At 65.2% G+C, this 11263-nt stretch overlaps 1 protein-coding gene across 1 annotated transcript; it reads right to left on the reverse strand.

Annotated features, from left to right (window-relative positions):
- Positions 1-1708: 1708 nt before the first annotated feature.
- ECEL1 (endothelin converting enzyme like 1) lies at positions 1709-10455 on the reverse strand. Its single transcript, XM_082465549.1, has 18 exons — positions 10336-10455; positions 8468-9356; positions 7776-7844; positions 7561-7671; positions 7392-7484; positions 7071-7195; positions 6156-6378; positions 5640-5738; positions 5327-5401; positions 5023-5126; positions 4658-4716; positions 4530-4581; positions 3905-3972; positions 3598-3722; positions 3213-3278; positions 2739-2834; positions 2475-2551; positions 1709-2344 (listed from the first exon to the last, which is right to left on the reverse strand). Exons 2-18 carry the CDS (start codon positions 9251-9253, stop codon positions 2245-2247), a joined length of 2328 nt encoding a protein of 775 aa, XP_082321675.1. The 5' UTR covers positions 9254-9356; positions 10336-10455; the 3' UTR covers positions 1709-2244.
- Between the last annotated feature and the right edge of the window lie 808 nt (positions 10456-11263).

Below are 11263 nucleotides of genomic sequence, written 5' to 3' on the forward strand. Positions count from 1 at the left end.
ACCGTGCCCTGCAGGGCCACCCAGTGGCTCTGGGTTCCTGGGCTGTCTGAACGTCGTGGGCCCTAAGGGCCGGCACTCTGTCCTTGGTATGCCCTTGGCTTGCGCGCCCTCTGACCGGCTGGTCTCCCTCGGTCCTCCCCAGAGATGTGAGGAGCCCTGCAGCCCCGGGTAGCGGTGACATCACCACCACGAGCCCAGCAGGAATCCATCAGGCGGAGAGATCTCTGGTGGCCTCACGGCCTGTCATCCACAACCCTGCCGGAAGGGTGGGTGGTCCCCAGCTGGGACACACGCTGGGCATCAGGCCCTGGGCCAGCAGCTGAGGCCCCCAGGCTTCCCAGCTTCCAGCTCGGGACTAGCCTCGAGGCCGGGAACCCCATGTCTTATCCCAGGGGCCCACCTTCCCCCACATGCCCGACCCCAGTGGCCCCCTCAGCTGGGCACAGACGGAAGGGAGAGGAACTTGGCCCCAGGGGTACCTGGGCTTCACTGCACTTCCTGCTGGAGTCTCACACTACAGGTCTCCCAACCCCAAGGCCTCCCCTAGGCTGGCAGGGAGACAGGAGGCATTAGTCTTGGGCGGAGCTGGGCAAAGCAGGGAGCCGGGGCGGGGACCAGAGCGCTGGGCCTGACGATCACCATTCCAGCCAGGATCCCAGGCCAGAGGCAGGGGGTGATGCACCGCATGCAGAAAGTCCCCGACCAGAAGGTGGGTGGCAGGTCGAGACAGGGAGCTAGACTGTCTTTCTGCCCTCACTGCCCGAAGGACATGGTGTGTATGTGCCCAGCCCAGGGGGAAAGAGGCTTCAGCAGGAAACCAAGGAAGAGCCATGAACACAGCACCTCTCAGGAGCCCTGAGCACAAGGGCCCTACGTCCCCCCGACAGGCAGCTCTGAGCAGGGCTCTGCGCCCTGGACTGATTAGCGCAGCCTCTACCGTCCTTCCCCGAGGAAGAGCCCCCGCCCCGGGGACCTCGGCCACTCCCGCTCCTGCTGGCTCCCGTGGCGTCCTTCTTCGTTCCTGCCTCTTCTCTGCGGAGCCCCACCCTCCGCTGTGGCCCGATCAGTGTGGCAGGTGCGTTTTCTGTCCCCACTCCCTCAGGTTGGTGCATCCAAGGCTCAGATAACAGGGACTTTTTAAACATCACTCAAGGCTGAGAGGCAGACAGACGTTATCTGAGCATAAAGACAGGGGCTGGACTGGCAAGAGGTTGACCCCTGCAGTGGGAGATGGGGACAGGCCACACGTACCGGGCAGTGCTCAGGGAGTGGCTGATTTCTCTAGGCCACCCCTGAAGTAAGAGGAACAGACCGGAGCAGGTAGGGCCGGCAGCCTCAGCCCTGCAGACGCCTGGGATCCCCCAGTGGGGCTCCTCCCTCCCCCTACCCTCCCACCCTGGGCCACACCTGGAGCCCCCCTCGGCACTCTGCCCCCACCACTCCTCTCCTTCTCTCTTCCCAGGAGCTCCTGCTCCAGGCTGGAGGGGACGCCTCGAGGCCACACATCACCGGTTCTCCTTCTCCAAGAAGCTAAGCCAAGGCCTAGCCTGGGCTTGACGACTGGCTAGGGGACACTGCAGAAAGTCCTGCAGGGGTGAGGGGGGCACCACTCTGGACATTCAGGAGAAGTTAAGTCCCAGCGTCATGCTGGGGTGTAGGTCACTAGGCTTGGTGTTCTGGCCCCCATGAGGCTGGTCCAGGGGCACCCTCAGAACCGTGCACGGGCCTCGGCAGGACTTTGGTGGAGGGTGGAGTGGGTGCTTGGTGGGAAAGACAAGAGCTGGGGAGGTGGGACAGAGGCAGCCCAGCCGAGGCCACCAGGAGGGGACACAAAGGTCTTCTCTAGGGTCTCATTCTGTTAAGGGCCTGAGCCTCCCCGGGGAGTTCATCCAGTCCCACCTGCTCTGGGGGCCCCTGAGGAGGCGGAGGCAACAGTAGAGCAGCTTTATTGACCTGACTTGGCAGCGAGAACACAGCGAAGGCGGGGCCTGCACAATCCAGCCTGGTCGGGGGTCTGGCTCCCAAGAGCCTAGTCTGGGGACCTTAGCGTCTCTCCCCCAGGCCCTCCTGGAGCCCAACTTCATCCCTGTTCTGGGTCCCTCCCAGATTGGGTGCTGGGTCCTGGAGGGGCTGCGAAGGCGGATGGCACCCAGAGTGGACCAGAGCCGGGTCCATGCCTGCCCCGGCCGCCAACGAGAGGCAGTTCGTGCAGGGAAGTAGGGGCGTGCAGGTGGGCAGCCGGGCTCACCACACAGAGCACTTGTGGGCAGGGTTCATAGGCGAGTCCTTGGGGCAATGGAAGGCCCGGCCGAACTCCTCGAACTGGGACACGCTGCCCAGCACCCTGGGGCAGGGGAGAGACCCACAGAGTGTGTGGCACAGGCCACCATACCCCAGCTGTCCCTTCCCACCCCGACCCGCTCCCACCCCAGACACAAGGAGGGGACGAGGCCCAGGCGGGCAGGTGGGCGTACCTGTAGTGCTCAGGTGCGTGCTTGTCGGTCAGCACCTGCAGGTAGATGGACTGCGACCGCCGCTTGATGCACCAGTTCTGGGCCAGGATGGGGGCGGAGGGGAGGAGCGGGGACATGGGGCCAGGCGCCCACTGACGAAGCCCTGCAGCCACCCCCCCCCCCCCGCACACTAGGCCTCGATCCCCCACCAGAACCCACAGGGCTCTCTGAGCGGTGGCTGATGGGAGATGGGCTGGAAGCTGTGCCCCCGCCCCGCCCGCACACCTGGGCAAAGGCGATGAAGAAGAGCTGATTGTGCGTGTACTTGAGCCGGTGCAGCGGGTGCTCGGGGCCGTGCTTGCGCACCCACTTCTGATAGGCCTGGGGGTGCAGAGCATGGAGCTGCGGTGCCCACAACGGGGCCACCTGGCACCCTCCACTCGGGCCCTCACCCGCCCCAGCTCTGCACACCACCCACCCTGCTGAGCCCCCCGGAACCCCTGCCTTCTTCCCTGCCCAGAAGGCTAACGTCAGGCAGGTGCCACCCCCTCCAGGCAGCCCTCTTTGCTCTCCTGGAAGGCAGGGGGGGGGGCCTAGGAGTCCCTCTTCCAGTGGACACTGTGCCCAGCACAGCACCTCCCCTCCAAGACCAGAGCTCAACAGGATGCGGAGGGAGGGATGACTAGGTCTCTAGCCCAGTCCTCAGCGACCCCCACCACTCCTCCCTCGGGGATCGAGGGCCAGGCAGGGGCAGCTCACATAGTAGGCGAGCTTGAGGCCGCCCATGTCCGCAATGTTCTCTCCAAGTGTGTGCTTCCCATTCACCTGGCGAGAAGGGAAGAGGTTGGAGGCTGCCCAAGGCCCTCTGGCCTCCTTTGGGCCTTGCCTCCCTGGGCCCTGCCTCCACCCACCTCCCCTTTCCCGGAGGGTTTGGGTAGGACTCCCCCACTTTGTGCCCCACGTGCGTGTGAGTCTGTGCGAACTCATTCTCTCGCCCAAGTCAGTGTGCACGCAGACCCTGGCGGGTGTGCGCGGAGCTCGGCACTGGGTTTGTTCAGGCACGTGAGCGTGCATGGAGGCATGCACGCTCCTTGTCTGTGCTGGCCAGGCCTGAGGGGCCCAAGGGGCAGCGAGGGGGCCTCACCCGCTGGTTGTAGACGGTGAAGTTGTCGTAGAGGTGGACGATGCACTCGGCCTTGCGCAGGAAGCGGCTGTGGGAGTCCTCTGTCCACCAGTGCAGCAGGTTGCCCGAGCGGTCATACTGGCCCCCTGTGAGCAGCAGGGGGGGCGGGCCGAGACTGGCCTTCACCGCAGAGCCCGGCTGGGCACCAAGGCCCTCCCCATCCACCAGCCAACAGGCACAGGGGGGCCGCGGGGCCTCCATTAGCCCTCACCACCCTGCCCGCCACTGCCTGTCCTCCGCCACCCCTCAGGCCGCCCGCAGGCCTCACCCCAGTCATCGTAGCCATGGGTCAGCTCATGCCCGATGATGGTGCCGATGCCCCCGTAGTTCAGAGACCTGGGCCCGTGGCAGCAGCGTCAGGCCCCAGCCTCACCCGCCCTCTGAGAGCCCCGCCGAGCTGCTGCCCAGGCCTCAGGAGGCCCTGGCCAGGCCACGAGGTAGCCCAGGGAGGCCAGTGTCTGCACGGTCCCAGGACGCTTGTGCCTCAGCTTCCTCGAGGGGTATGTAAAAGGGGCCAGTGATACCTGTGCAGCTGCCTTTTAGGAAATAACATCTAACAGAGCTGGGCTGCGGGGAGGAGACAGGGTTGGAGGGAGACAGGAGGGAAACTGAGGCACCCCACGTGGAATTTGGCCTTTTTCCTCATCACTAGGATTGTTCCAGTTTTCAACACCCAAAGAAGCCTCAAACCAGGTAAGGGGGACTCAGGACATTTAAAAGAATGAAAAAAAAACCAAAAACCTACACCTTTTTCTAAATAACCAAAGGTGAAGTGGGACTATGGGGACCCAGGGTTGCAGCTGTCAACACTGTGGTGCCCAACCGGGCACGGGGCCATCTGAGCAGTCCCCACCCACCCCGCAGACAAGGCCACGGCCAGGTTCCCTACTCACTGCGGAAAGTCAGGGTCGTACAGTGTAGGCTGCAGGATTCCAGCGGGGAACACTGCAGGGAGGGCATGGTCAGCGGGAGACGGTCCCCACCTCCAGGCCCTGCCCCTTGTCTGGACACACCCCCTTACCCATCTGGTTCTTGTTGGGTAGATAGTAGGCATTGAGCGCCTGTGGGGGGAGGAGCCACCTGTGGAGGGAGGCTGGGGTCAGCTGGGGGGACCCACACTCCCTCCCTACAACCCCTACCTCCTCGTCTCCTCCTCCTTAAAGGATGCCCTGGTGTCCCAGCCTACAGCTGTATCCTGGGCCTCCCCCAGGCTGATCCCACACCCTGACAGCCCCCACTTGCACCCTGTGCAGGCCCGGTCCTCACCCCCCACCAGCATGTCTGTGAGGCGGTTTGCCCCATCAACCTCCTGGTGCTGGTAAGGAACACTGTCCCCGTGGCACCCCATGGCACCCCTGACCCCCCAGCTCCAGGCCAGGTACCCACGTGGACTTGTCCACCTCCTGTCGGATCTTCTTGACTGAGAGCTGGATGCTGAAGCGGATGCTGTTCAAGATGTTCTTGAAGTAGGTCTTCTCATGGACCTCAAACTGCATGGGGGATGGGCAGCACTCAGCGGCAGGTCGGGGCAGGGCCAGACCAGCACCCAGCAGGTCCCACGCCCTCCCAGCGTCCGTCAGCTGAGGGCTGTGGCTCCTTCTCTGTGGTGGTGTTGGTCTCCATGGGGGTCTTGGCCATGGGCCTGGAGAAGCCTGACGGGTCAGGCCGGGTAGGGCAGGGGCAGGCCCACCTCGTACTCCTTGTCCACAGCCTCGGGTTTGAGCAGGAAGTCCGGGTAGCCCACCATCACCATCATGTACTGGAGCTGCAGGCGAGAGGGTGGTGAGCGGGCCAGGGCTTCAGGAGACAGCCTTCCACCCCTCTAAGGGAGAAAGCTCCAGGGCAAGCATAGGGGTGGGGCTCAGGGAAAGAGGAAAGCAGGCTGGGTGATGCCAACTCCACAAGAGGCATCTTTGTCTCTTTTGTTATCCCAGCACTTGGCACACAGTAGGCACTTAATATGTGATGTGGAACCAACAAACGGGAAAAGGGTCCCACGTCACCTTGGCCCGAGCGGCCGCCTTGGTCTCAGCATCCATCCAGTCCAGCTCCTCCAGGCGCTGGCCCAAGATGTACTTGATGTCTTCTACCAGCTGCTGTACCTGCAGGGTCAGGGGTCAGGAATCAAGGGTCAACCCAGGAGGCCTTAGCTCTGAGCCCCCAGCACCGGGTGTAAGGGGTACCCCCTAATCATTCAGCACCATGTCCTAAGGCCAGGACTTGCTGCTCGGCATTCCTAAGGCCATCCCACTGAGCATGGCAGAGCAGGGAGGGCAGGAGCTGGGTGGGGAGAGGGTCCTGCAGCTGACAAACCAGGTAGGCTTCCTGGAGGAGGAAGCCTGGTGAGGAGTAGCCTGGAGGCTCAGAGAGGGCTGAGCCCTCACCTGAGCCCGGTGCCCTTGGCTGCAGGGGGATGTGCGGGGCTCCCCATGCTCCTCATGCTTGGACCAAGGCCATGCAAGAACTTCATGCCCATCTCAGGACCCGCACCCCTACCCTCAAGGCCAGGGCAGCCTGACCTTGGCCTTGCTGGCAGCTGAGAAGTGCTCATGTACAAAGAGGGCACCGAGCGCCATGCCAAAATGACGGTTGGCCTGGCCCAGGCAGACACGGGCCAACTCCTGTGGCTTGTCGCTGCCCTCCATCTCCCGTGCCAGCTCGTGCAGGGCCTCTCGGAACGGTGGGGACAGGTGCTCGCTCAGGACCACCACCACGCGCCACACCAGGTAGTTGTGTAGGATCCTGAGGGCCAGGTGAAGCAGCTGGGTGTCCCGACAGGCTCACGTGCGCGGGCGCCCCGGGCCCCGGGCCCCAGCCCCCAGCCCCCAGCCCCCAGCCTAGGGCGGGACCAAGCATCTGCACAGGACTCAGGGTCATTCCAGGTACTCCCAGCCCCAGTCGGGGAGGAGGGCTGGGCCCACACGCAGCAGACCCACCTCAGGCCACCGAGCAGAGCACCTGACGCTGATGGGGCACGGGCCAGCACTGATTTCTGACTTGCCGTGGGGTGGGAGAGTGGGCACTTGGGGTGATTGCCTGCCTCAGAACTGGCCTTGAGAGGCCTCAGGTCCTTCCCAAGCGGGGCAGAGACCAGGGAGGCTTTCCTCAAGGTGGCCCTGGGGGAGCAGGGTTGCGGCCACAATTTCCCCTTCTGACTTCAGATTCACTCAAGCCTCACCATCCCCACATGAGGAAACCGCAGCTCGGGAAGCTCACAGCTCTGCCCAGGGTCGCACAGAGTAGGTGGGACAGCCAGGCCTGAACCTAGGGGTCTGGACTCCTTTTCCGGTGCTCCTCGCCTGATTCCCCAGAGTGGATGGATACCGGACAGAGGTGGAGGCAGAAATTCAAAGCTCTCCAAGCAGATAGGTCTGGGATGCAGGGGAGGGGCCTGGGGGGCAGGCGGGTAGCAGGCGGGTGACGGGCAGGTGTACCTGCGGGGTGTGGAGCGGATGAGCTGGGACACCTGCTGCATATAGTCTGTAGCCAGAAGCACCAGCTCCTCATCCTCTGAGAAGTCCTCCTGGAAGATCTGGTCCAGCAGCCACTTCCACCGCAGCTGTGGGACCACGGATGACAGTGGGGACAGTGGGGTGGGGTGGCAGGGACCACAGAAGACAGGGAGGGGGTCAGATAGAGGCAACAAGAGGACACGTGAGTCCACGGCCATGGAAGGCCTTGCTCGTCCCTGGGGAGGGGACAGCCCAGGAGTCCCAAGATCAGCGCCTCCCCCACCAGGGCTGGGTCACACTCACGTGGGGGGTGATCTTCTGCAGCTGCCCCAGTGTCACCTTGTTGTATACGGAGCTAACATCTCGCCGGAGATCATCATACTCTGACACTGTGATCTGGGGATGGAGGGCGGAGTTGACCACGCCCTGCCCCGTGCTCCCCGCCCCCGCACGCAGCAGCCGCCCTGCTCACGTTGGCCAGCTGCTGCTCCAGCTGCAGGATCTCCCGGGCCTTCTCCTCCACAGCCTCAGCACCCAAGAGGCTGAGCAGGCGCTCCATGAACACCCGGTACGCTGCCAGGATCTGCACCAGGAGGGGCACGGCAAGGATGCAGTCCGGTGCCAGGCCCTGGTCCAGGCCGCCCGGAGTCCCAGGCCTTCCCTGAACCCCATCCCATGCTCCCACACCTTCTCACTCTCCTCATCCTGAGCTAAGTACAAGGTCCTCTCTGGCAGGGTGAGCCCATCCTGGTCAATCTGTGGAGAGAGATGGGGGACAGAGATCAACTCTCCCGGCTCCTGCAAACAGACTGCATTCCCATCCAAAAGGGCAAACTGAGGACACGCCAGACATCCACTGTCACCAGCCCGGGGAGCATAAAGACAGTAGCCCCTCCCTCATTCCAGAGAAGCTGGTCTAAGCCCACACACCTGACTGGCCTAGCCTGGGGACAGAGGGGGGCGCCCCCCAACCTTTCCTCCTGTAATCCTGTCCTTTCCCTACCCGTGAGGGGCACTCTCGGGGCGCACTGACACTTGGTCCCCCGCCCCGCAGGCATTCCAGCCCTCCCCAGCCCGACAGGCCTGTCACCACAGCCCATCGGTACACCCCTCCCTCCGAGCTCTCACCGCTGCCAGAGGGCTGGGAAATTGCGGCTCCCGCGGCTCTGCTAAACACCGCAATTACTCGAGGGAAATTACTTGCGCCCTCCTCCCGCGCTCTGCCGGTGCGCGCTCCCTTCCATTCCTCTACCCTCCCCTCCCCTTCCGCACCGGTCTTCTGGGCGCATAGGGAGCGCGGGGCAGGCGCGCCAGGCCAAGGCACCCCTAGTTCCTAGCCGCTTGTGGGGTGCCCGGTGCGGGAGGGGGGGCGCACTCACGCGGATGACGTAGCGCGAGGAGTTCCTGTCGTCCAGACTGACGGTGAGCGAGAAGAGCGCGGCGGCGCTGTACACGCCCTGAGCCTTGTACAGCAGCCGGTTGAGGTCCCAGGGCGCCGCCGCCCCCGGACGCTCCGCCGCGCCACCCAGGTCCCAGCCGCCGCAGTCCTCGATGACCTCGAGCATGGGCCGCGGGCCGAGCCGTTCGATTTCACGCATGTCCAGGCAGGAACGGAAGAAAGCGCGCACCTTGCGCTGGGCTGCGCCGCCGGGCCCACCCCCGGACCGCGCCAGCAAGCGCCGCAGGCGCTCCTCGTTCTGCTCGCCGATGGCCGCGATGGTGCCGTAGGTGAGCTTGTCGTCCGGGATGGCGTGGCGCCGCAGCCAGCCGCCGCACGCGAAGGAGTAGAAGTCCTGGCACGGGTCTATGCTGGCGTCCAGGTTGGAGGCCAAGAAGCGGGCGGCGCGCGCGAAGGCCTTTCGCTCCGGGCAGCCCTCGGAGCAGGTGGCGCCGCCCGCAGCTCCCGGACCCAGGTACTTGAGAGCCAGCATGGCGGCCAGGATGGCACAGAGGCCCGCGGCGAACACCAGCCCCGACAGCAGGCACACCTCGCGCCGGTTCCAGCGCGGCAGCCCGGCCCGGGCCCCGGGGGCGCTGCGCCCCGCACTCAGCGGGAAGCCGGGGGGCAGCGAAGTTCCCCGCGCGCCTCCCCCACCGCACCGGCTCACGTACTTGACCTCCTGGAACTCGTCGTAGTGTGCGGTCATCGAATACGGGGCCTCCATGGCGCCGCGGGCACCACCGCGCAGCCCTTGGCGATCTCCGCTACAGGATGCTCCGGGCCGCCAGGCTCCTAGCGGGCCTGCGCATGGTCCCCCCGGGCCGTAGCTGCGGGAAAGGTAGATACAGGCTCAGAAGGGTACTGGGGCTCGACGGGGTCCACGAGCACGACGAGGAAGGGCACAGGCCTAGGTCCAAAGGCTGGAGGCCACCCCGAGTCCCCAACAACGAGTGGGCCTGGGGCCTGGCCTCCCTGCGCCACTCGGAGAACGAAGGAAGGGGACGGCTCTGAGTGGCCACCATCTACCACACTGCACAGTGGGGTCCTTTAACCTCCCCTCTCCCCTCATACATATGCGCGCCGCAGGTTGGGAGGCCCGTAATAAAGCAGGGGAGCACCGAGCATGGGGCCTGGCACGTAGCAGGCCTTCAATGAAAGGCTGTTTCTCTTCTCTTTGCATTTCTTGTTCCGGACCTGCTACAGCCAAGGCCAGGTGGGGGGAGGGGGAAAGCGGAGGCAGGGGAAAGGAGGTGCGGTCAGTGCCGCTTCTCTGCAGACCCTGAAGCCGCCTTCAGCTTTCCGCACTGCAACTAGACGCTCAAGAAAGCGACTAAAGAACCAAACTTTGTCCTCGCGGATGTCCGCAGAGCCATCCCCAGCCCTGTCTTCTCTATTCAATGGCCAGAACGCCCACCAGTCCCGTTCCCAAGCGGCCCGCGCCGGCGCGCCATCCCGCCCAGAATCAGGGAGAAACCCCCGACGGCCCTAAAGGACCCGGAACCGGTTTCGTCCCCCGTCCTCGCCCTGGGCCACTCCCGGCTTCAACAGGTTCTCCCCGGAACCCAAACTTGGACGAAGTTTCATCCCCGGCGCAGAGCGAGCTGGCCCTGCGCGCCCCGAGCCCTGGGTGCGGAGCCTCCCGCGCCGCGCAGTCCGCGGAGCCAGAGAACCAACCCCGGGAGTCGCAGCCGCAGCCTGAGCCGGAGCTGCGAGGACACAGACAAAGCCTGGAGGCTCGGCGCGGCGGTGGTGGCGGAGGTGGTGGCTGATGTGGCCGCGGCGGCAGCGGGCTCGGGCGCCACTTACCCGGCAGGTGCGCGCCCGGGCGGAGCGGGAACAGAGTGGATCGAGCCCGAGCCGGGGCCGGGGCCGGAGCCGGAGTCGGAGCCGGAGCCGGGGCAGAGCTGGGCGGGCGGCCGCTCTCTTCGTGCGCCCGCTGCCTCCTCTGCTGCCGTGCCTCGCTGCGCCGCCCGCCGGCCCCGAGGGAGGGGGCGCGCGGGCGGCTCCACCCTCCTCCGCCCGCCCCCCAGCGCTCCCTCCTTCTTTCTGCCTCCATCCCGGCTACCTGTCAGCTCTGTGGCAGCTCGGGGGCGGGGAAGGAGGCTTCGGGAACACGCTCCCAGGGGTCTAGCACAGGCCCTGGGCTCCGGGATTCCAGCCCCGAGAGGAGTGAGGGCCTCAGGTCCCCTCCGCTCCGATGCCCCCACTCAGGGATGCCTACCAAACCGCCTGACACAGGCTCAAGCTGAAAATAAAGAAGCTAGTGGGCCAGCCCAGCCCACAGGACGGGAGCACCGTGCAGGGAGGACTCGCTGAAAGGCTGTGGGGTGCGCTGAAATCGCACCTGTACCGCCTGGCACAGTGCCTGGACCAGAGGGGTTTCAGTAAGGGGCTTTCCGGGTCCTCCCCTTTAGCTCCTGCCCATGCCCAGCCCTCCCCCAGGGACACGTTGGGGTGTTGGTCGGCAGTGGTGGAGGAAGAGCCCCAGAGGCTGCTGCAAGAAGGGGCCGCAGCGCTGAGACCTCGCGCCTCCCCCAAACCTTGACTGGCCTTGGTACCCACTGCTCTGAAAGCTCCTGGCCAGGGGGGAGAAGAAGACTGGAGAGTAATGAAAGAGCCCACCCTGCAGGAGCCAGGGAGGGAGGGAGCCTGCCTACTCTGCCCAGCAGCCCCTGTCCTCGAACAGGCCCTTGGGCCTCAGGACCCTGGTATTTGGACTGGTGGGAGGACAGGC

Source organism: Balaenoptera physalus (assembly GCF_965194825.1).
Source record: "Balaenoptera physalus genome assembly, chromosome: 6".
Lineage (NCBI taxonomy): Eukaryota > Metazoa > Chordata > Mammalia > Artiodactyla > Balaenopteridae > Balaenoptera > Balaenoptera physalus.